The sequence below is a fragment of the Plectropomus leopardus genome, chromosome 5 (assembly GCF_008729295.1).
Source record: "Plectropomus leopardus isolate mb chromosome 5, YSFRI_Pleo_2.0, whole genome shotgun sequence".
NCBI lineage: Eukaryota > Metazoa > Chordata > Actinopteri > Perciformes > Serranidae > Plectropomus > Plectropomus leopardus.
Window position 1 is genome coordinate 22,812,530 of NC_056467.1, and position 24,266 is coordinate 22,836,795.

A 24,266-nucleotide genomic window follows, 5' to 3' on the forward strand; every position below is an offset into this window, starting at 1 on the left:
CATGACTTTTCCAGATTTTCCATGACTATGGGAACCCTGGTAAACAGACACAAACACAAACCACAAGTGAAGTTGCAAAAGAACTGAACCTCTTTATTTGGACTGTCAATGATCCGATGGATGCTGCACTTCAGACCATTCACACATAATGAGTGACAGTAAAAAGGTAGAGTAAGCATGGGATGCAAAAAGGTTCATAAAATATTAGAAAATGTCTGGGGAGTCCTCTGAATTAAATATAAATTGTACAAGACAAATATATGCAATGTAGCCTATAGATGGCTGCATTAATTCAATAGTTATGCCTGGCAGGGACATTAACATGATCTTGGGACCACTTGGTAGACGTCTCCATATGACACAGGCTCTGTACCTCCTAGCGAATGCTTGGTATGTGAAAAATACACCAGGCTGAGCTTGTGAAGTGCATTTCCCAACTCTTTTCATGCATCACTGGAATGTAAACACGGAGTAAACATATTCCTTGGCCTGTTATTAGTGTTCTGTTTACTCATAATAACATAATTTGTGGCTCAGATAAGCATTGTCATCCCCTGCTGCGTCTTCATTATGCACAGACACCTTGCAGAAATCTGCTGCACTGTACCTCTGTGTCTATTTGCAGCAGCGTGTAGGCTGTCCAAAGCTACAGAGGCTATGAAAAGGATAATCTGAGCCATTTGTAACATAACACAATTGATATACAGTATACTGAATAGTTAAAAATAAGATAGCCGAGTCTTAAAGTTGTCAGCATTGTTAACTGGACTCACTGGAGTCCTTTTGCGGGCATGTGTGTGATGCTTTTTAGTAAGTCAGATCTATCCAAGAGCCTGCTCTGAAGAAATCCATGACTAGAATACTACTAAAGACCACTGAATCAAAATATTGAGGATGCTGGAGCTGTGCATTTTAGGCACCACATGAATCAGGACATGACAGCTAACAGTTCAATCACAAGGCCAGGAAAAGCTCTTCTCTCTGTCATCACTGCATGACCAGAAAAGCAGGCGTTACATGCCTCATACAGTTGGGGGGAAAACAAACCTAGTGAGACTCCATGGATTAGGCGGTAGAAGGCTTTTGTTTTCAGGCTCTACCCAGCCAGCTCATGTGCGAGAAGGCGTCAGTTCTTTAATGTGTTACATAGTGAGACAATGGAGTATTCATGACATCGCATAACATGAATTGGGCATTACCCCAGAGAGATGTAAACAGTGACATTTAGGCGGTATAATCATACAACATTAGTTGCAATATTTCCTCTCTCTAGCTGTTGGCGACTCAGGGCACCATCAACCACCATGTCCTCTATCTACAACAGTGCTGTATTAGTGTGGCAAAACATGCGATTATAGAAAATAAGCATAAGTTATCAATATCAAGGGAGAGTAAAAAATACAATTGGAAAAAGATATCTGTAAATAACCATCTTTACTAGACAGACCTCCTATGGCTCTGCTGAAATAAAATGTGAATTCTTATCCCTGCCTCATGATGCAACCAAAAGTGATCCAAAAGTTAAGACCATATTACACATACATGCACCTCCGCTCTGCCACATTCAAAGACAGAGGCCGTATAAGACAAGTTTTTGATTCAACACTGATACCACATGATAATGTTCGCGTTCTGAGACTGAAAAACACATCGAGACACAAACAGAAAATATGGACATCGTCAAGCACCTTGAAAAGTATGATTCATCAAATCGTCACATTGGCCATTTGAGGAAAGAGGGCACTGCGAGGGTGAGGCGCCGCGCTTCGGAGCATTTATTACATGAACAAGATTCATTTTCCAGAGCCAATCATAAGAAGGCTAGAGGGTTGAGATGGGTTTCATTTAGTTTTCTCACCCAGCATTAGAGTGTAAATTGAAAACACTCTACCCTCCTCGCTTTTATCAATTCAATATCAAATCAGCTCTCACCAGCCCTTATTCACCCCTGTTGGGATTCCTCGGCACAAAATGAGATTCATCATCATTAAGTAGTAGGGCATAAAAAAACAGAGACAAATTGCAGCTGGCATAAATTATTCGGACTGCTATTCTTTTTTAAAAAAAAAAAAAAATTAAATCATTCTCTTGCATTTCAATATCCTTCTCAAATTAACAATCGCACAACTCTTCTCTTTGGCTTTGTACGTTTGGAAGAGGACAGTCGCTTCTGCTTTGACTATGTGTTCAGGGGAAAACAGCCAAGACAATATCTAAGGGTGAGCTTTTCCTCAATCCTTTTGGTCCTCTCTCTCTCTCTTTCCTCTGCCACAAAAACATGCCCTCTAGAGAGGAAAAAAAAAAGAACCAAGGAAAGCTGTCGATCAACACCAGCCCTCACTAGCACTGTTCAAAGAACAATTAGGTTGGCTAAGAAGCGCATTGGTATCCTTGTGTTGATACCTGTCAACAAGTGGAACCTCGGTGAGTGTACCCTACGGCCAATTACAGTTTAGTGGCTAATATCAAAGATCATTTCATGAAAGTGCCTTACTCCTGGCTGGACATTTTCTCAGTCTACACATTTTGTGGTGCAGGGGCTGTCAGTGTGTTCTGGAAAGAAGCCTTGCTCCAAGGCGGGAGGAAAAGAAGAGTAACTCATAGGGCAGAACCCCTTTATGACAGCACCAATCCACCGTTTTTCTCTCAGACCACGGCAAACTGAGCCTCTGCACATCATGTCACAGTCCTGCAGGTGACACGGAGCAGTTTGTTTTTTTTATTTTTTTTTCCTCTGTCCTGCAATATAATAATCATCTGTATTCCATTTTTAATAAACTTAGTTGTATATAATAAAGTACAAAAATATTAGAGAACATATACACAGTTTTTTTGTCATTTTGTAGTGACTGCTTTGCCTGGTTTTCTGAAGCGTACGTATATCTTTGTGCTGGGTGATGAGGAATTCAACAGGCCTCAACTGAAGTGTGTTTTTTCCTTTCTTCTTTTCATATTGTTGATGTCCGGTCTGTTCCATCTGAGGAGGAGATTGGAAATAAATATGTTTCAAGACATTTACAATCATAAAATATACTGCACCATACATTTTTTTCATCCTTACAGGGGCAGTTCTATGCCATTTTCTCTGTTTTCTCCCAGGAGAAGAGAAAGTTATCGATGTCTTTTTATGTGTCCGTGAATTTTTTTACATCCATTGCAGTGCGTTTTTACGGTATGTCGGCCATTGATCTTAACATATCAGGTTATCCCTCTACATGTTGGGAAAACACAGCTACACTCATCACTGCTGAAAGAAAGTACACACACAATATCCTCATAATTACTTTGGGACTGCTGTTTCCAAAATATATAATTGTTCATGTGACATGGATGTGTGTATTAACAAAAAGGGTAGTCAATGTAATTTCTTCATTAATAGTGAAAGAGAGTGCTGCAGGAATGATGTTTTTTTTTTGTAGGCCAACGCGAAAGTTAGCATCGCCCTGGTTCCATCTTCAAAAAGTCAATATGATTTTTTTTTCCATTGGATTTTGGATTATTGCACACAAAAAAAGCTGTGGCAAACAAATACTTATGATACTTACACATTTTGTTCTGCAAGATAATCTTCACAAGTTAACACAATTTCTATGATTTGTAAAGCATAAATGCAATCCCCAGAAATAAAAAGCTAACTTTAGGCTTTAAACAAACCACGCTGCAGTCGCCATGACCTCCATGTCTCCACCACAACGCGTCTGTAACTCTTTACTCAGCGCGACGACATTCTGTAGTCTCAGTCACTTGGTATAAACCACTTTTGTTAAGACAACTGAAAAGCTTCAAAATTCACTCGCTGTTGTAGACCTTAGTCAGGCATCTACTCAAAATCCATTCAAAAAACCCACTGACTTCGAGACAAGGGAACAAGGGTTGCTGAAATATGAACTCATTTCTGAGTTTTAAGGACTCATTGCCGTAGCAGTCTTGAGTGAAAAGAACTATGAAACACTGGAATTGTGTTATGCAGCATTCTAGCAGTACAGAAATTAGACTGTGCAGCAATCTATGGATAAATTCAAATGTGTATGTCCCTACTATCTGATCTTCAACATCCAAAAATTAAGCCAAACAAAGCTAAACTCATTCCCTGTGTTTACATACACACTAATATTCCACTATTACTCCCAATATGACAACAGTCCGAAGTTGATACAGGTCATGTAAACACTGTATTCTGTGTGGATATTCTAAATTAGGCCTTTTTCTGAATGTAACATTTTTCAATAAGACGTGGGATATTGTGAATTCATTCTGGCTTTAGGAGTATTCTTTGGACATGTACACAGCGTGTTTGGTAAATGTGTCTCAACTGAGGTTTGCGGCACACAGCTCAGCTCTGTGCTTTTTCATGGCTGCGTTGTATACAAACCAACTTAACAGTGTTTTGCAACGCTGGTGTAGCCCAAGAGAAAAGCCCACACTTAAGGTCAGAAGGAGAAACACACCTACATTTAAACATTATGAAAGACTTGGATATCAACAGTTTTTTTTATGTTCACAAGTATTGCTTCGCCAACTTTTCAAAATGTGCCTGAAGGAATGAAAGAGGGAGGCTGTGTTTGCATAGTCGAACAATTCTGTCAGCAGTGGAAAACTTGAAAAAATCCTGTTTTGAAGCAAAGAAGCAAAATGGCACAAGCGGCTCAAGCCATTCAACTTTTCCATAATTTGACGTATTAAACGACAAGTTAGATGACGTTAATCAGACTATGCACGGCTGCATGTAAACAGAAATATTAGTGTGATATTCAGTTTCATTAGCCATGTAAACAGCTTAGTAGGATTATATTGTCTTTTTTTGGAATAAGGGGAAAAACAGGAAGATTTTGTGAGTAGAAACATGGTCAGTGTTACTTTCATTTTGATTGTACACACAGACACAAAAATATATCAGTTTCTGTTTAAAAGAAAGGAAGAAAAATAGTTTAAATACCCTGAATTCCATCTTACTCACAAAAAACAGGGATACCTCTCTACATCAGTCACAGAATATTTGGAGTCAAATTATGCAGAGCCACTGACTCTAACACTGGTTTGACATAATGATGCAAATTTTGTCATTCAAGTACACCATACGATGCACAGAGGTAAGTCTGTGTCTTCTCTCTCTGCAAGCAAGACCCCAACTGTGACATGACTAATGATATTGTATAATTTATGTTATTAAAAATTAATACACAAACATAACTAATTAAATATGAATTACAAAAGTCAACAGATGTTTCCACATCTCTTTGCACAGGAGAAGTTGTGTGTGAACAAATTAGTATGTACTGCTTTTCCTGTTGGACGCAAACTGCTCATTATCTTTTCTCTCATGGTCTAGTTATAATAAGGTGCTATCTAGTTGGTATTTTCGTGAGGTTTGCCAGCCACGGGCATTGTTTAGTGCGGAGCTGCTGAGGACACTTACCCCCTAAGGCATGCTCTGTCATACTGAGGCACAGTGACTCCAGCGTGGGGTTGATCTCCAGGTCAGCACCTGGAACTTGGCATTCTGAGGAAATGGGTGAAAACAGTTTCAGTCGACAGGAAGATCAAGGTTGACATTACTGTCAGTGCTATCAAAAAGTCATTTTTATTACACTCACGCATAAAAAATGTCCACGGAAAACAACAGTTTCCATTATCAGTACTAGGGCTACACAATTAATCATTAATTAACTTTACGATTTAGTTATTAGAAAAGTTCAAGTTTTTCATCTGGAAGTGGAAAGCATTGGTGAATGTGACTTTATCATCTAAACTGTCAATTGTTAATGCCTATTAGAGTTTGCATACTCATTCAACTTTGGACTTGTCAAGCTGACAATTATTGCACACGCACACAGTTTTACGAAACAGTCACTTATTATAGTGGACCTTTAGGCTATGTTTACCTTTGTTTTGAATAAAATAAAACGGATGACTGTGAAATTAATTGGAAATGGTTAACAGCTACAAAGAATCACACTATTTTCAGCACACCAGCACATCTGTAAGAATTAATTACTTGCTTTTTTCCTCACATTCAAAAAGTACAATAGTGCTAGTTACACTTCCTGCACAGTGGAAAAGTTACTGGAACAAGTCATGAACCGATGAACAACATGACAATCAGTGTGATCAAACTGAGGAAAAAAAAATTTCACCATGTGAACGTGATGCGATCTGACATAAACGTATGTCATAAAAGTATGTCTGAACACATAAGTAGGTGAGACCTTATATCACTAAGGTAAGGTACCACAGTTGCAGGACTTACATCAAGAGTGTGTTTTGTGTTTAACGTGTGTCACAGCTTACATTTCACTTGCTTACAAACTATCGTGACCACAAGTGACCACTCAAGATGCACTTGAACTGTAATCTGATGTCAGGCGTAAACTGCCATTTATCTCCAGTAGACGCAGACATGATATATAACACGTCAGCTGAGGGACAGAGTGTGAGTGAGCTGGAAAACGAAACCTCAGTACACAGGTCAGTGACGGCCATTTGGGTGTCAAGTTTGACCCTTGACTGATCTTTAAACTCAGCTGTGCAGTGTGATGCCCGGACAGCAGTTCTGAGAAAAATGCACAGTTAAACTCTGCTGCAATACTTTTGTTTAGTGTCTTTACTGAGGAACACTTATTTTAATAGAATAGAGGAGAAGGAAGCTACTGGAGTATCATCCCAATAAACTCCTTCCACAAGTTTTTGTCTAGTTTTCTGTTATTTCTCTATTTGTTACAATAAATGTGGAAACTGTGATATAGTTAACTTTAGTTCATAGTTAATTTTACACACTTTTCCTGTTAATGACTGTTTTTATTTGATCATGCCTCTGTTTTACTTGATGTCCCTGTGAAGCACTTTGGTCAGTGTTTGTTTTACAGTGTGCTCTGTAAGTAAATCTGACTTGACTTGATCGTCCTGTAACCACAATCTCTATAATGATGTTTTATAAGATTATTTGTATTGAATGTTTGTCATTGATTGTTTAAAAAGAAAAACATTACTATGAAATACTTCTAAAAGATCTAACAACCCATTTGTGTACGTGCACAACAAAGTATAAATGAAAAATGAGGAACGCAGAAAAGTATTATGTTTTTGTCGGTATTATTTAAATTGGAACAAACGTCAAGGTTGGGGTGCACATCCCTGTTCAATTCCAGCCAAGAGCAGGTGCTACATCACATACCCTAGTTTCTCATCTTGTTTTCTGTCATACTTTATACACTGCCCTGTTCAGAAAAGGCAAAATGTCAAAAAATAGTATTAAAAACAAACAACAAACACCTAGATATAAGGTGAATATTGCATGTCGTCTGGGTGCTTGGCATGTCAGCTCTCATAACTGAAGTAAGGCTTACGGACAAAGGTGCAATAAAAAAAAAATCATTCTGTCAGAAGTAGTCCTGTGGTAAGAATAGAGGTTTTAACAGCGGTATGAAAAAGCTAAAGTGCATTCCTGTAAACATGTAAAGTGCAGCACTGCTGAGTTCATACATCTGTTTACTTTATACTTTTTGGCTATCAAACAGAATGCTCTGTGATGGAAACGTCTTATGTTTACTCTGAAAAATAGCAGAATCATTAAAAAGATCAATTTGCAGAGCTCATGTGTGGCATCTGGCTAACAAGACAAGGCAACCGTAAAATGATGTGTATTGTACAAGAAGAGAGATAGTTTACTGCTAAATGCCGCTTGCCTTGTTGTATTTTTGGAAGTCTTTTAACACCTTAGCCGAGGAACTACAGATGAACAACGGCATGTTGGCTTATTCTGGCATTTTCATACCATGTACGTATATTTATTAATCTGCAACGTTCACTCTCAAATAAACTCTACTGAAAACTAAAACTGAGATAAGCAAAATGGGGAAACAAACAGGCAATTAACGGTGGAAAAACTGATGATTTTAGTTAACGAATAAAGTCAATTAAAATGCAAATAGAGAAAGAGATAGATGAAAATAAATTAAAAGAGGCTTGACCTCATACAATACCTTGCTGCTGGAACATGAGCATGGTTTGTGGGGAAGTGTGGACAGGGAGTGAGTGGGTCCGCTGCACAGAGCTGCGACTCTGACTTGGCATGCTGTTACTGCCCCCAGGGTTGGCAAACCACAGGTTCTATAGAGGACGATACAAGTTCTCATTAAACGGATGCCACTCATCCTGGGAGGCTGACATGCTTTGCTTATCTCTTGGAAAAGTCATTAAACAGAAACTCTTGGAGCTATGATAATGAATCGATTCATATCAAAATGTGATCCCTAACCCCTCGTACTGTCTTGTGTGTACTGATTAAACTGCCAGAGTCTCCTGTTTTTTCACTTGTTTTCCTTTCAGAACAAATGTTTACTAAGGCCTAGTGTGACTCCTTAGGCATGACGGCATGCTGTTCAATACCTTCAGACATAGTGAATGGACATATTGAAGTAAAACTCTTGTACCAAAAACGGGTGCAAAAAATTCTTCAGTCACAAAATACAAAGTCAGGTTACTACTTTTAGCTGTGTAGTCTGCTTTTAGCAGACAAGAAGTTTTCCTTCGACTTGAAAATAATAAAATAAATATCATCAAACAAAAGAAATAACATGACATAATCGTTGTTAAACCTGATCCATTTTGCCCACAATTTAAACAGGGTTCTAAAAGATTTTCATAGAAAAAAAATCCAAAATTTTCTAGAACTTTTCAAAGACCCATGATACATTTTTGTCTTGCCCCGCTTGCCCAGTGTTTTTCAAACATATCAGATTTAAACTCTCTTCACACATAATTTTACCTAGTGGGCATACATGAAGGGAGAGATGGAACCACAGAGAAAATAAAGAAACATACAAGATGATGGTGAACAAAACACTGTCACACATTGATGTACAGAGCTACATTACTCTGAAAGCTAAAGAAAGAAAAATATTGCTATTGCTTTATATTACGTGGAACGTTTTCCACAAAAGATCACTTTAACGCACTACAAAATTCCATCACGTTTCCAAAATTTTCACTAATTCCATGATTTTCGCAGGCCTGGAAAATGTGCTTGTGAACTTCCACGACTTAATCAGGTTTTCCATGACAGTGGGAACCCTATTGGAAGGAGCAGTGTAAACAATTTAGGGGGATTTAGTGACATCTAGCAATGAGGATTGCAGACTGCAACCAGCTGAAACTTCTCCCAGTTAGAATTCCTTCAGTGTTCTGACGGTTTTTACCAGGAGCCGAATAGTCTGCAGAGGTCTAAAAACAAATGGACCCAGTGATTTAAACTGGTAAAAACACTAAATAAAGCAGTTTGTCACTACGGGGCTACCAACTAGGGTGACCAACACAAAAACACTAATAGCCTTATCTAGGGCCAGTGTTTGGTTTGACCACTGGCTGTGCAACATGGCATGTACAAGGACCTGCTCCCTATGTAGATATGAACAGCTCATTCTAAGGGAACAAAAACATGGTAATTCTTATTTCTCAGATGATTATACACTAAAGAAAACATACTTATTATATTATTCAATTTCTGCCTATATATTCCCCTAAATCCTACACACTGGACCTTTAAGGCAGGCTACATGTGTCATAAACTGGTGTAAAAAAAGCTCATCCATGGACAGTAATACTGACTTGTCTACCCTGTCCTGCCAGTGCAGGATTAGTGAGTGTGTGGCGTGGAGACGCTCCCCCGATCCCACCAGGACTCAGAAGACCGATGCGCCCGGCTGGGAGTCCACGAGGAGTCATCTGGAACTGCCTTTGTCCCCGCCGCCCTACAACTCCACTCACAGAGCCTGCTGTGGGGAGGGAGTTGGACCCATAGGTCCAGCTGGAGTAAAAAAAACACAAACAAAAAGGATCAAACATCAGAAATCAATCGGAGTTAAGAGAACTGTTGAAGCTACTTCATATGAAACGGTATTTGAATGGTAAAGAGAGAGTGAAAGACAAAAGGAAAAGAGAATCAAAGTAAAAGTTAGACAGTAGGGGTGAGTGCAGGGAGAATGTAACATTCAGCTGGTCTGACATCTCCCCTGCTGTAGAGGGAGATCAAAGGTAAAGGGGGCCAGCAGAGTCTCACCCTTTTTGTCGGTACACAGGCATGTCCAGCATAGCTTTCCGAGGGAACAGGCGGAGCAGTTTGAGGACCTGCTGCTTCCAGGAGACCAGCCTTTTCTTGTGAGTTTCTGTGAAAGCCTGACACACAGAGAAAGACAGAAGACAAAAAAAGGCCAGAATTTCAAAGAGCATGAACAGGACTTCAGCAGATGCTTGTGGAATTTGTGATTTTTCAAGGAAAAGGACAAGTTTTATTCCTCTTTTGAAACAAAAAAAGAACTATAGATTATATATTACTACCATTTAATATAAAATTGTCTATGTGGTATTTTCAGTATTTTCTACTCTTTTTTTTTATTTCTGGTGTTGTTATATTACCATTGGGTGCATTTACAACAATATAAAAATGACCTCAAATTCCCACCTCATGTGTCAGACACTTCTCAATGAGCTGAAGGTAACAGCTGATATTCTCCTCATCTGGCCTTGACACCAGCAGCTGGGTGCACACTGAAACAAAAAGAAGCCAGGGTTTATATTCATGTCCATTAAGCACATTTGGAGAGATGTGATGGATACCTGTAGGTCTCTGGATATGAGGAAAGGTGGATATGGATAATAATTTTAATCTAATTTAGTAAGTGTGTTTTCTGTTGAATGCTTTCGTGGTCACAAAATGCTTTCATAGTTTTATTACAGTATTTTGTTATACTGCTAATTATAAGCAGGGTTCCCCAAACATTCATTCATCTGTAGCGGCCTGCCATTATCAAAACATCTGCTGCTATAAATAGATTTTCTATTTTTAGAGCTTGACCGTTCATTAGGAGCACTATGAGAATATATATACTGTTTGGTTATTCACTGCGTCACAATCTCAGAGTGCAGAGCATACTCTGGGCATAGATGAAGCAGTGGAGCATCAGGCGCATTGAAACCCTTCATTAACCGTTCATTCGTCTGGGTCTAGAGATTTGTATTCACTCGCAGTAGCTGCTGCTCTCATCCATCAGTCTAATCTGATCTGAACTGAATGAATCGACAGATCGATTATTTACACTGCAAGTCACAACATGCTGCTGAGGAAAACTCACGGAGAACTTTGCATGCAGTGATTTCACAGACCTGAGCGTTTGAAATGATAGAATCTCTGTTGTAAATTTGATAATATCGAAATTACCAAAACTATATAAAAAAATAAAAATAAAAATCCACAATCAGTCTTTCAACCGATGGTTGCACCTATGAATCTATTGCACACAGTAGACCTCCACTAGGCAGTCAACGCTGCAATGGATTAGGTAAGGCTTGTTGTTTTTAGCTTTTTAGATAAAACAGTCTATAAAACAGATTTTTCAACTATTGTCAATCACTGCAACAAGGAGAGATCCTTGAGCATAGACTTATAAACGTGCAAACAAAATGTGAGGCTAATTGCTCCAATAGTCACTGAGAAGAGCTGTGGACAGACGGATGCACATACTCACGACCAAACTCATGATCTCCTTCCAGCTTACGTCTGGCAGAGATTACAACAGGAAAGACAATCAACTGGTCCCAAACCCCTGGCTGTTACACTCTCTTCAGCAACACTTGACTGCAGGTGTTTGTTCACTGACTTTTTCTGGACCAGCACTATGAGCAGGTTATTTATTTTTTTTCTTTCTATTTTTGTGTGTTTAAGATTAAGTAAGTGTTTAGGATCAAGTATCAAAGTTTAAAATTCTGGTATTGTAACAGCCCTAGTTGACTGAGTCTTGTGTGTGTGTGTGTGTGTTAACAAAGTTAAAAGAGCACTTCCGATGAGGACAATTCAATATTACCTCTTTAGTCTACATGTAATCAATTAAAATCTGGTAAAAAAACATCTTAGTCCTACCTTTACCCATAACACGGGTGAACTGTCCAGCAATGTCGCCGTCTGAGATGGGTGTGGCTGAGGAGTCTCCATCGCAGGGAGGTGGGTTGTGGGACTGGAAGCCCTCTGAGGCCGGCTCTTTGTCTGCTCCTGTTTTTGGGGCTTCTGAAGGGGAATTGGCTGCGTCCGGGGCGTTGGCTGTGTCCAGGGCAATTTGTGATGCACTGGGTGGGCTGTAGGCCTTGATGGGTGTAATGATGATCTGCTGCAGCTCTTGAAGAGCGTTACGCAGGTTCCCACCTTCCAAAATATCCTGCCATGAGATGATTACATCAGTTTATGCTATATAAACTTCTCAGAGTACAGATTCCAATCAGTCCTCCCCTGTGTCTGTTTCTGTGCAGAATGGAAATTTCTGGATGAAACTAAATCAAGTGTCACATGATCATCCAGCAAGTACACACTCAAGTGCATTTTTGATCAGTACAAGTGAAAACTCATTAAGACAAAACACTGTTGCCGATGTTATAGCATTGCAAGAACAACATCGTCCCATCTGGGTTACCTTTTCTAAAGACTTGAGCACACTCTGCCTCTCTCTAAGTTTCTGGATACTCAAGGCGATCTTATGCCGCGCTCCTTTAGTGACGTTCTAAAAAGGAGAGAGAGCAAAAAACAAGATGCAGTGAGATAGCAAGCAAGTCATTTCTTGTGGCAACACTGTGCAATTTATACACTCACTAAATAACAAAGCTAATCACCATTTGTTTCATTAAAGCCAAGGGGCAGAGGCAAAATCGCACCATTTGTATGTCTGACTGGCTCAATGTAACTGTAGGGTGCATCGGTTAATTTCATGCCTCATTGAGAGTTGATGTATCATCAGGTTTGAGGACAGTAATGTTCACAATTGATAAGGAGGGTGGAGTAATCAAAGCCCAGCTCCAGTGTGTGAGTGTGTTTGTGTGTGTGTGTGTATAAAGGAGGCTTAAAAACCTGCGACTCCAGGTGGTGCTCTGTGAGAATCATCATCTCCTCATAGGTCATCTGGGAGAAAAGTGATGCATATTTATGAAGGCGGAGACTCTTCAACCATGCAGGGACATCTAGAGCAAATATACCGAGGGAAAAAGAAAGTGAAGTCACATTTTGGCTTATATCACCACAGCTGTTGGCTGTGTGCGGCTTTTACCAGAGCAAAATGCTGCAAGCGCCCTTGGCTCAGTTCGGTAGTAAACTCTGACCTTTCATGCCACTGCCATCCTCCTGAAAGGTGTTTCGAGCGGAGCCCTGTTCTTCAGTCTGCTCGCTGCCTGAGGAGGCTACGCTGCTCTGAGGTGAAAGGGGTGCGTGGTCTGTTAGAATGAAGTTCTGCCGGCCTCCTACGTCATCCTGGCTAACCCACTCAGAGCCACAAGCCTGGGGACTGGAGGGAATAACGGACATGGACTTCTTCAGAGGGCTGGGCTGCATCTGCCCACCCAGACCTGGCAAAGGAAACAATTAATACATGAGGAACAGCAGTTATTCTTGGGAATTCCCATGAAAGAAATTAAATAACACTCTATGAACAATATAAGAGATGTCTACTAGGCATGAGCAGTATCACAGCGGCACAGTATACCAGGGAACTTAGAAATCCTGACTGTGTTCTTTTAAATACCTTAAACATACAGAACATCATCTTTGTGTTAACTTCATACTGGAGAGGCTGAACTGAGGATGTTTTGTATGCAGTACGCATCACGTTTCCCAGAAGTTACGCCCAGGCCACACTGCATGCATGGGCAGTGTCTTGTTGCAGCGCTGCTGTAGAGCTGCATACTGTAATAACTACTGCATTTACACAATTAAAAGCACATACTCCACTCATTTATGAAGCCATGAAATCTACTGCACCTCAATAACATTGTCCTACAATTATTTGACAATACAATTGAGATTCTGTAGAAAGAAACATTGTCAGAGGGCTTTTATTTTGAAACAGAAACAGGAAATATTAAGTAAAGCAGATATTTTTTATTTCATCATGTCTGTGACGGATAAAGACATTGAAACTGTTCTCTGTTACTCTGAAGTGCAGCAGTTGAGCAGTGGTGCTCACGCTGTCAGCCAGAAAAAAAAACAAAAAAAACAACAGCTTCCGCGACATGGAACCTCTTGGTTTCATAGAGAAAAACATGAATTCAGAAGGTGTATGGTTGCGTTTCTTTTTTTAATCGGGAAAATGGGTGTAAGAATATTACCTTTTGTTGACATTGCATGAGTGTATTGTGTAATGAGTCGACTGAAGAGGGCAAGACAGCCTGCAGTCCGTAGCGAACTTGCTGGTCGGTGGTGGGGTGGGGTTTAAGCGCCGTGCTGAGACCATCATATGCCGTACCCCAGTGAAATTCCAAAAAGGTATGAAAAAATAGATACTGCCCAAGCCTAATGTCTACAATGGTTTCAATGCCTCCTCAAACCTATTTCCTCATGTTTTTTTCAACTCGAAAAATGAGGAGAAAGAAAAACATTACCTGTGTTATTGCTGTTGATGGGAGAGGACATCCCGCCTGGGAAAGGCATGTGTCCGTTCTGGCCTGCTGGAGACGTGCTAGATGAGGGGGACTTGTCGTGCCAGGCGTGGCCGGGGTCCAGAGCTTCAGCAGAGCTGGGCCATTCATCTGAGCCTTGCCGTGGGTGGTAGGGGCTAGATGGAGCCCGGGGTGCGTAGCCACTAGATAGGTGCTCTTCCAGGTGGTTTAGCCACATGGCCAGAGAGGTGCGGTCATCCAGTGTGGTGGCAGGGTGGATGAGCGCGTAGGACAGCAGCTGCCTGCTTTCTTCCACAAACAGGCTACTCTCAATAGTGTGACTCAACACCTTCTGCAGCAGCTTCATGTACTCACATTTGGCCTCGCTGTTGCGTGGCTGCAGCAGAGGCAGGTGGGACAGCAGCAAGGACACAACCTTCTCTTTTGGCTCCTGATGCCACTGGCTGACAATTGCTAATGACAAAGGGCAAACAGAGAATTTCAACCGCAATTAATCTTTTATTACTAGTTTAATACAGGCTTTCTTCAGTGTTTGGAGAAGAAAGAACAAATAGTGCTTCATAATCAGACAACTGATATCATATGATAAAAAAAAACTCTCAGCTACCTGCATTGTTGGCCTCAGCTTCTAGGATGTGGATCTCTGTGCAGTCTGCCAGCCAGTGTTCAAGGCAGATGTGCAAGAAGCGAGCCTGGGTGCGGGACACCCTCTTCAGGAGGGACAACAGTGCCACCGTCTGTTCACACTCATTCCAGCCCTTGAACCAATCTGTGAGGATACCTACCTGGTCTCGGAACATCATGGCGTGTCTCCTCGGTAAGGAGAACAGGAATGTGTGGAAGGGGAGGGGGTACTGGAAAGACTGCTCTCGCAGACACAGACAGGATCAGTCTCACCCCGCACAGCGGGGTTGTATTTGCAACAGTCCTGGGATCCCCTCAGACTGGACCGAGGGGCCCTCACATGGTTCAGGTGCAGAAGCAACAGCAGACACAGATGCCGTGCGGATTATCGGGAAGATGTCTTTTTATATGAGGCAGAAAGTGTGTCAATTGTAATTTGTAATGACACAAACAGGAAAAGCTTTGATTTTCACTCTGGCATGTTCCGGATCACATCATCTGCTGCCTATTAAATTAACAAACAGAGAAAGAGAAAAATCTTAGATGACAATTTAGCCATGTCTACTTCAAGCTTATAATCTTAACCAAGATTAAGTCCATCTATTTATTTTTATACAACAGTTGTAGTCCCCCTGTGATTTTAGACAGTGGCATGGTCACATATCTTTTTTCTGCCCCAAGGTCACACATAACGAATGGGTCCTTAAAAAATCTTATATGTCCAGTGTGTAGGATTTGGTGGAATCTAATGAACAAACTGAAACGTATCCTCTGAGTCAAGTGTGTATAGTGGTGATGTGAAAAAGCAAATGGCCCTGTCTTGAGCCAGTGTTTGATTTTTTTATAAGAGCATGGCAGACTTCATGGGCGAGGACCACTTCCATATGTAAACACAGACAGCTCATGCTAAGGTAACAAAAACACAACAATACTTAGTTTCGGGCGATTATAAAATAATGAAAACATAGGTGGGAATATCATGTTCCATCTCTGCCAATATAACCCCCTAAATCCTCCATACTTGACCTTTAAATAATGGAGATGGATCATCGGATTCAGTGAGTGACACACTGGTTTTACAGTGAAGATAGGCGGAATAATAGCCTATAAATAAGATATTTTATCACACACAGCCAATATAGGACAAACAAGCAACTTCAACCTTTTACGGTATGCAAGGAATGACAGTGATAAGGGATATGACATAAGATTGTAATTTAAGAACTTTTCCATTCAAAATTGACTCAATATGTATAAGAAATATCCCAAAATATCTCAGTTAAAACAGTGACTGTAGGGCGTTATTTGAGTTGAGCTGTTATCAATAAACTTTATCACATCATAAAGGACTTTTGTTATATCATAATGATAAAGGTGCAGGTCATTCACAACAGGTGTACCAAAGATGTTATCCAAAAGATAAGAGTCAGGGTCATTAATGCTCAGAGACACACAAAAATAGGCTGCTCCAAAGAGTAAGAGCTGTCAGTGAGCAATAATTCACTGATTATCCACTATCCATTATCACTGACCAGCAAGGTAATATGCTGCCAAAGCTAACCAACACTAAACGGTAGCGCCTGAACATTGTGGGCTACAATTTTGATTTAAGGACAAATCTGAGTTTCCTTGTATGAACTCAGATCAGCAGACTGCAAGGTTTATTAAGTTGGCACTGACTAATATTAATCACGGCGGCCACAACGCTGAAGTTAGCTTATCATTCAACAGTTAAGGGGAGACTTAAGGGAAAAGTAACTTAGTTTGCTTTGCTACCTATCCTCGGCTTTTTGCACCTCTCACTGTTGTAAAAACGTGTTAGACATTCAACCTAAAGCCTTAACGCTTTCTGAAACCCACTTTTACATTTGTAGAACCTTTATTCAAGTTGTGAAAATGCATGACAGGCTGCATTTCATTTAAAACGTGCAAAAAGGGACGTTATCACTGCTTTTTTCACATGTTGACCACATTAGGACTAGGTCCAGTTCAAATATGGGTGTTACAAATCTGAAACTGTGTTTTAAATAGTATTTAGCCTCTCTGGAATGATCTAGTCCAGGTTTGATCTGTCTTAGTATATGGCTTTTTGATCTGGACCTAGTCTAATCTGGTCAACGGGGGGGCAGTTAGATCTTCCTCTTTTGCATTTTCACAAACTAAGCGTAAATGATTTAGACCGCATTGGGGCTTCGCCCTACATGTCTAACACGCTTTCACAACTGTCAGAGATGCAAAAAGCTAATAGGTCGCTCAACAATCTAAGTTACTTGTCCCTTAACTACTGAATGGGAAGCTAACTTCAGCGTAGTCCGGCAGCCTAGCATTAGATAGCGGTTAGCCAGAGTTAGCATGGCCCAGTGATGTTTCCCTCGAAGTAGACCACTCGACACAATAAAAAGCCTTCAAAGCAGAAGAATTACAACAAGATGTTTTGATGGCTCATTTTACCACGCCAGAAATCACGTGACAACCCCAAACGAGGCCTCGTAAAGTCTGTAAAAGGGGTGTCGCGCTAGTCTCGAATACGGGATGTTCTTGTCAGTCTGCCTCAGTATTTAGCTGTAAATTCAGTTTTAAAGTGACCCATCTAGTAAAGCATGCTTTGCTAGACAAAATAACAGTAATGAAAGCAGCAAATCACTACAAACCCAACTGTTTGACCATGGTTTCAGATTTAATCCATCGATTTAGAAATGCAATACAAAGGGGTTTTTTCCAGCAGGTGTCGCCATTCTTGTCTGTATCAAATGCTTCGAAACCATTTTTAACACAGAATAGCTTCATAGTGATTCAGTACTTTAGGAAGCTTCGTTTGCCCCCATCACCACTTTGGTCGGCCAAATAAATAATGAGGGATTTGGGATTTGTTTCGTTGTTTTTTCGTTAGCTCTGTTACTGCCCCTGTTCTCCGTTTCGTACTTCAATCTTAACGGTGCGAACAGGGACGTAAAAACGCAGCTTTTATCGACAGCAGCTTGTAGGCAGTTGACTAGAAAGTTATGTGAGTTGTGGTTAGCCATAATCAGACTCAAAAGGGTTTGCTGTTTACCTTTGTCAGTTGTCACTGGTTAGCGAGCTAGGCTAAAGTGCTAATGCATAGCTAGCTCGACGATAGGGATAGCTAAGTGCTAGCGCTAGCTTCTTAGCTAGCAAGTTTTGCTAATAGATGCAATAACGTTAGCTTAGCTGAAAGAAGCGTAGATTTCGATCCCATACGAGGTATTCCTGTAGGATATTCCTTTACGGTGGCAAGCTCCGTGGTTTCAAACAGGCCATGTTAAAGAATGTATGTACAAAATGTTTATTGCAATGCAGAAAATAAAGAGTGTACGCCTGGAGAAATCTACTTCGATTTTGAGTTGACGCAAGACGTGAATGAAACGTCACACGTCTGGACGGTACGTAATGTTTTGTTCCGCCCACTGTCTGCTAAATATACATCCATGAATAAAAAGGCTGCCACCCTAACATGCAAACTCAGAAACATCGAGCCACATTCAGCTGTCATGGAGTTTCCGAACAGCAGCAAACACGTCTGATGTATAATGTTGGCACTATTGTCATATTTGTACGAGGGGAAAAACAAAACAAACACATGGTAACTAGAAGACATTCGTTTTTATGTTTGTTTGTTTTGTTTGTTTCAGAGATGGGATGGTTGTAACACCTTTCGCATTTCATAAGTTACTCAAAAATATTTGGACAACACACTATATATATATATATATATATATATATATATATATATATATATATATATATATATATATATATATATATATATATATATATATATATATATATATATATAAACATATATCTTTCTGCTAATTACTCATACCATTTTATTTTATTTTATTGTGTTTTTATGTTTGAGAGCACAACAGAAGTACGGCATTTCAGTCAAATCATTTAGACATCTTTTTTGTTGTGTGTCATGAACACATATACAAAACAGACACAAAAATAATAAATACATTTTTTTTAAAAACCCACATACATACACACCAAAGTGACAAAGACACACAAAGTGGGCATATTATGGTTGGTCTACTCCAATAAAGCGTATTACCGACCATTCACTACCAAATCACTCACTGAAGGGGGGGCGCACTCATCTAAGGTTCATTGTAATCGTATACATTAGACAGCCTGTCACAGGGAGGAGTTGACAACAATTTACCATACCAAAATGTTAACCCTCTATGGTACAGCGTTGCCACATGGCAACAACCCCATTTTAAGCCTTCTACACACAGATAATACATTCAAAGTTATGATGCAATGCATTAAAAAAGAGGTGGGGTTCTAAGTAAACCAATTGCAGTGTTTAAATTTGTCACATTACTTTCTATAGGCCATTTTGAAACCCTTTTCTGCAGACATCATGGACAGGAGGAGCCTCACCATTTGACGCCTAAAAATTCAACAAAAAAAGTGTTTTTTTGAAGTTTTTCAATGGGAAAAAAAATATACACTCAACAATAGGTTAGTTAAGTTTCATTATCATGTAGTAGTTTCTTGCACTGTAGTCGATCATCAATAAATAATAAAATGTTAAAAATGTGTACGTTGCCATATGGCAACACCGTACCATTATGGATTGCTAGCCTGGCATGTTGATAACATTTTGTATATAGGCCTACTTTGCAATTGCATTGTGTACACTGATCTTCTATAGTCTCTAAACTATAATAATGCACTTTGTGAGTCCTTTCCACATTGCATATGATGATATTTGACACATCTTTCTTCCATTTACAGAATGAATGCAAATTTTTTTTATGGTACATCGCGGAAAAAGGCTGAACTAGCCCTCCCACTAGATGATAGTGAAGATGACAAAGAATTCAGTGACGAGGAAAATGAGCTGCTGGAAACACAGAGTGAGAGTGATGAAGACAGTGAGACCGATGAAGATTATGAGCCAGAGAATGAGGACAGTGGGGACAGTGAGGACAGAGACAGTGAGGGCAATGGAGACAGTGAGGAGAGGGAGGACAGTGAGGATGAAAGTGAAGTGACAGGTATTACCAGTAAGAGAGTGTAAAATGGGTAACATCTTGACCCTAACCCTGTTCAGGCTACTGGGGATTGTTTATACTATAACATGAGTTTTAAAATAAATGTTACATACAATTTTAAACAAAACTCATGTTTTCATTACTTTCCATTATGGTATGGTGTTGCCATATGGCAACGAACCCTAAAAACTACTAAAAAAATAATATTTTTTGAAAATGTCTCTTAATTATGTTTACTTGGTCTATTTTAAGACAAAAAAACACCCCAAACATTTTTTTACCAACTGGGATCATAGTGCGTACCATAGAGGGTATGTAGGTAGATGTACATCAAGCCAAACAGGCACATGAATGGGGTGGGGTCAGAGTTGCAACATGCGCAAAGTTTCCACCAGCAGAGAGCAGTGATGAGATACTGTGACAGGAGCATTTTTTTATATTACTTTTAATGCGTAAGTAGCCTACTTCTTACTGCATATAATTAGATAGATTTTCTTAGTCCACTGGAAAACAGGAAACTTTCGAGCCTCAAAAGTTCCGTTGTGTGTTCATTCCTGTATGATAACAGGAAGTGAGAGTAACCCTAATCGCGCCAGCGATACTACAGTAGTTGTTATGTTAAATTATATATGGTAAACTGAGCCTGTTCAACGCAAACAGTATCGATATATTAAACACAATCTCTTCTGTCAAACTAAGATTCACGTGTCTCTTATGCATTCTCTTCCTTCATGCATTACACAGGCGTCACACTGTTTTCAAACACTGGGCTGAGCTTGCATACCGGTTTCGTCTTGTGCTGTTGAATACAGGAAGCAGCAGCGGTGCGTGCTCCAGCAGATCCCCCCTCTGAAATCTCAGGGAGGATCTCGACAGTCGGAGAGTTGCTGTCAGTTTGACGCGAGTTTGTTTCAACAAGGAAGTGTCGCTCGGAAGACAGACAGGCAGAAAGGATCCGTTTTGAGAATGGTAGGTAAAAACTGATGCAATTGCTTGAAATATTTCGCTTTTCTGTTGAAATCCACTGCATTTGATAAACTGTCATTCATATGTATGTGTATATATATATATATTTTTCACTATGCCATTGCGACACAAGTCGCCCATCCCCCGCGCTCTTTCACACAGGAAACTACATTCTTGCATGTTGCAGCAAAAACATTTCCCGCCCTCAATATGTCAGAATAATGTTATGAATCTTTAATGCATCCATGGAAGGCGGATAGAGACCTCAGCATATGAACAGATTGAGCAGATGTCTTTTACCCCTTTTCTTTGTTTCTATATCTGGCGTGTAAACCAATACACATAACTTTGTTTTCCAGAAGCACAGGAGCTATTTTAATGTTTCCCTGACTGACACATTTCGGGTGATTTCTCTCTTCTTTTTTAATGCCATTTTGCAGTCAGGGACTCTGGTTGTGTGTGAAGTGGATGAAAGCGTGACTGCTTTATTGAAAAAGTTCAGATTTCGAAAGGAGACCACCAATGCTGCCATTGTAAGTAAGTATCACATGCTTATTATGAATGTTGTTGTGACATGTATACCTCCACAACACACATTTCAAATCCCATACAAATACCAGTGCATCAACAAATATGAAACAGAACCATGTGCCTTACTGATAATTTTTATTTCTAAGTGAAAATAGACATGGAGAAACAGCTTATTGTCCTTGATGAAGAACATGAGGTAAGTCAAATTTTGTGATTGTTTTTTTTCTCCTTACTCGGGGGGTGAGGATGTTTGTTGGTTCATTCTTTGTTAAAAATCTGTCTTTTAGGACATCTCACTGGAGGACTTGAGCAATGAAATTCCAGCTCATCAACCCAGATATCCTTCTTACGTAATCTTATGAAAATAGCAAAACCCTTGAATTCACACAAATTGTATCAGAGTTTTAACTGTGACAAAAATTTTAAATTCTTTGACAGTATTGCACATACATTGTCTACAGCTACAAATTAAACCATGATGATGGGAGGGTGTCGTACCCTCTCTGTTTCATATTCTCCAGTCCAACGGGTAAGCGATTACAGTATCTTCAAATCGTCTTAATCCAAAAGTGATCTCTCTCCTGTTTTTCTGAATAATAGAATAACTTAAAGGAACACTTAACCCACAAAATGACCATTTGTATATAAATTATTCATGCCGCGTTACCCTGAGTTTGTGAAGACAACTTTGTTTTTCTTGCCTGCCTCCACAGAAAATAACAGCAAAACTAACATCTGTTTACAAGTTGTCACACAACTGGTGCAGTATAATCCAAGTCTCATTGATCCTGTCCATGCATTTTTTTGCAATTAGTAATGCAGTCTGGCTTTGAAGGGAGCATAGATAATTTTCAGTTCAGTTTTAAACCATCATTGATCTACAGGGTTGAAAAATGAACACATCAGTAAAGTGCCAAAAAGCAGCAGTTCTTTGAATGGCCACTTGAGGCCAGCTCCAGAAGCGAGTCGATCTCCATAGACACAGACACCCATGTTAAAATGCCCAACTGTACAGCAGAAATAGATATGTTTATAGCACGGTACAGAAAAATGGTTTTGGTTTCTATAGCTTAATTTCTCTGTTCATGTCAACTCTATGGGGGCAAATTTTTATATATCTCACCCGTTTACATTTTATTGAGGCTTAAAGTTACACATAATTGAGAGTGAGCTGCTTTGATTGACAGGCTGTCTGCTGATGGTGTACTTTGCTACTAATGCTGTGTTCACACTAGAGCGCACTCACACTACAATTAATTTTCAATGGAAGCTGACATGACGCTACATACTGACACCTGACACTTGTTGCTGCTGACAAGTGTGACGCGCCACAAACAAAAGTTGAGCAGGCCTCAACTTTTTTTTCAGCTCTCCAATGATGTGTTTTGTTTTTTTCCAGTGACACTGTGTCATTAGGTTAGTTAGCTGATGCTATAGCTTTATATGAATTGCAATGCACACAGGGATGCAATGGCATGGTGAAATGTGATGTATAAGTGGGCCCCGGCCATTGATTAAGAGCATAGATGTTTCTATGATCAAATACAAACTTTAGATGATGTTAAATGGAGGTGCTTCGTAACACACACACACCCTGTAACAACGCAACGACTAAAATTGACTCTCCACTTCAAAACGGGGGTGTTCAGGAAACCAGTGGGTGACGTCACGATAGCTATGACCATTATTTTTTAGTGTCTATGGTTTTAAATAGTACGGTTTTAGCGAAAATGCACGTGTTGGAGAAGTACTGAGCACGCAACTGGATAAATGAGACTTGGATTACGCTGAGTTTGTAGACAGATATTTTGATATAAGTTAATTTTTGCTGTTGTTAAATATGGTCCCCAGTCAATCAGTAAATAAATATGTTGATTGTTTTCTGTGTAGGCATGGGAGAAGCACAAAGTTTACTTTGTCAATTCAAGCTAACACATCATGACTAATGGACATACAGATGGTGATTTGTGGTGTTCCTTTAACAGCCAAACTAACAGGTGTCTGCTCTTTAATGTACTTGAAATGTGTTATAGTAATGGAGGGGGCTTTTTTTTTAATTTGTTGAGGAATGAGGTCAACGTACATAATCACTTGGAAAAAAATTTCATTTTGACAGGATGCAAGACAGAACAAAACATGATGTACGCAGGCAGCAAGAATGAACTGGTCAAAGCTGCAGGGCTCACAAAGGTAATGATCTTAAAATGATGTGGTGTGTAGTTTATTGTAACTGCAGTGCATTATAATGGGACACTTATTGAATGTTAAGTTGGTTGGCAACTTGTTTATCAGGTTATTCTTACTTGAGATGCACTGTTTGTTTTGATTCCCTACCTTGATTTATAAGCAACTAGCTTCGGTATTAAGGAATTAATACCTCCAAACTTCTTTCAGCTTTTATGAGGTTTTATTATTCACATTTTGAATGTGATGTTTTTCTCTGCTTTACTCCAAGATCTTTGAAATAAGGAGTACTGACGAGTTGACAGAAGAGTGGCTGAAGGGGCGTCTGGCGCTGTTTCACTGAATATTCATCTTGAAAACAAGCAGTACTTTTTCTTTGCGAAACATGCCCGTGGATGTTAATTTTCTGTTGTTGAGCATGTTATTGCTATTAAAAAGATTTTCTGTATAAAAAGATGTTTTGAATCGTCAGTTTAGCGATGAAACAATCATTTTAGACATGAACTA

The 24,266-nt window shown here is 39.7% G+C and overlaps 2 protein-coding genes across 2 annotated transcripts; one reads left to right on the forward strand and one right to left on the reverse strand.

Moving 5' to 3' along the window:
• Positions 1 to 67: 67 nt before the first annotated feature.
• Positions 68 to 18,402, reverse strand: LOC121943683 (protein Smaug homolog 2). Its single transcript, XM_042487268.1, has 13 exons — positions 18,104 to 18,402; positions 15,035 to 15,556; positions 14,410 to 14,880; positions 13,135 to 13,377; positions 12,887 to 12,996; positions 12,456 to 12,542; positions 11,912 to 12,203; positions 10,457 to 10,542; positions 10,055 to 10,170; positions 9,604 to 9,802; positions 7,980 to 8,106; positions 5,417 to 5,500; positions 68 to 2,977 (listed from the first exon to the last, which is right to left on the reverse strand). The coding sequence occupies exons 2-13, from the start codon at positions 15,228 to 15,230 to the stop codon at positions 2,949 to 2,951; spliced, it is 2,040 nt and encodes a 679-aa protein (XP_042343202.1). The 5' UTR covers positions 15,231 to 15,556; positions 18,104 to 18,402; the 3' UTR covers positions 68 to 2,948.
• Positions 18,403 to 20,909: 2,507 nt separating this feature from the next.
• LOC121943112 (glia maturation factor beta-like) lies at positions 20,910 to 24,213 on the forward strand. Its single transcript, XM_042486520.1, has 7 exons — positions 20,910 to 21,047; positions 21,485 to 21,581; positions 21,722 to 21,771; positions 21,863 to 21,912; positions 22,022 to 22,104; positions 23,692 to 23,765; positions 24,031 to 24,213. The coding sequence occupies exons 1-7, from the start codon at positions 21,045 to 21,047 to the stop codon at positions 24,100 to 24,102; spliced, it is 429 nt and encodes a 142-aa protein (XP_042342454.1). The 5' UTR covers positions 20,910 to 21,044; the 3' UTR covers positions 24,103 to 24,213.
• Positions 24,214 to 24,266: the final 53 nt, after the last annotated feature.

Coding starts and splice junctions, on each gene's coding strand:
- LOC121943683 (XM_042487268.1), bottom strand. CDS start 15,230: ATGATGTTCCGAGACCAGGTAGGTATCCTCACAGATTGGTTCAAGGGC. Junction 10,171..10,456: donor AGAAGTGTCTGACACATGAG/GTGGGAATTTGA, acceptor TCTGTGTGTCAG/GCTTTCACAGAAACTCACAA. Junction 8,107..9,603: donor TGGCAGGACAGGGTAGACAA/GTCAGTATTACT, acceptor CGTCCTCTATAG/AACCTGTGGTTTGCCAACCC.
- LOC121943112 (XM_042486520.1), top strand. Junction 21,772..21,862: donor TCCTTGATGAAGAACATGAG/GTAAGTCAAATT, acceptor TCTGTCTTTTAG/GACATCTCACTGGAGGACTT. Junction 21,913..22,021: donor ATTCCAGCTCATCAACCCAG/ATATCCTTCTTA, acceptor ACAGTATTGCAC/ATACATTGTCTACAGCTACA.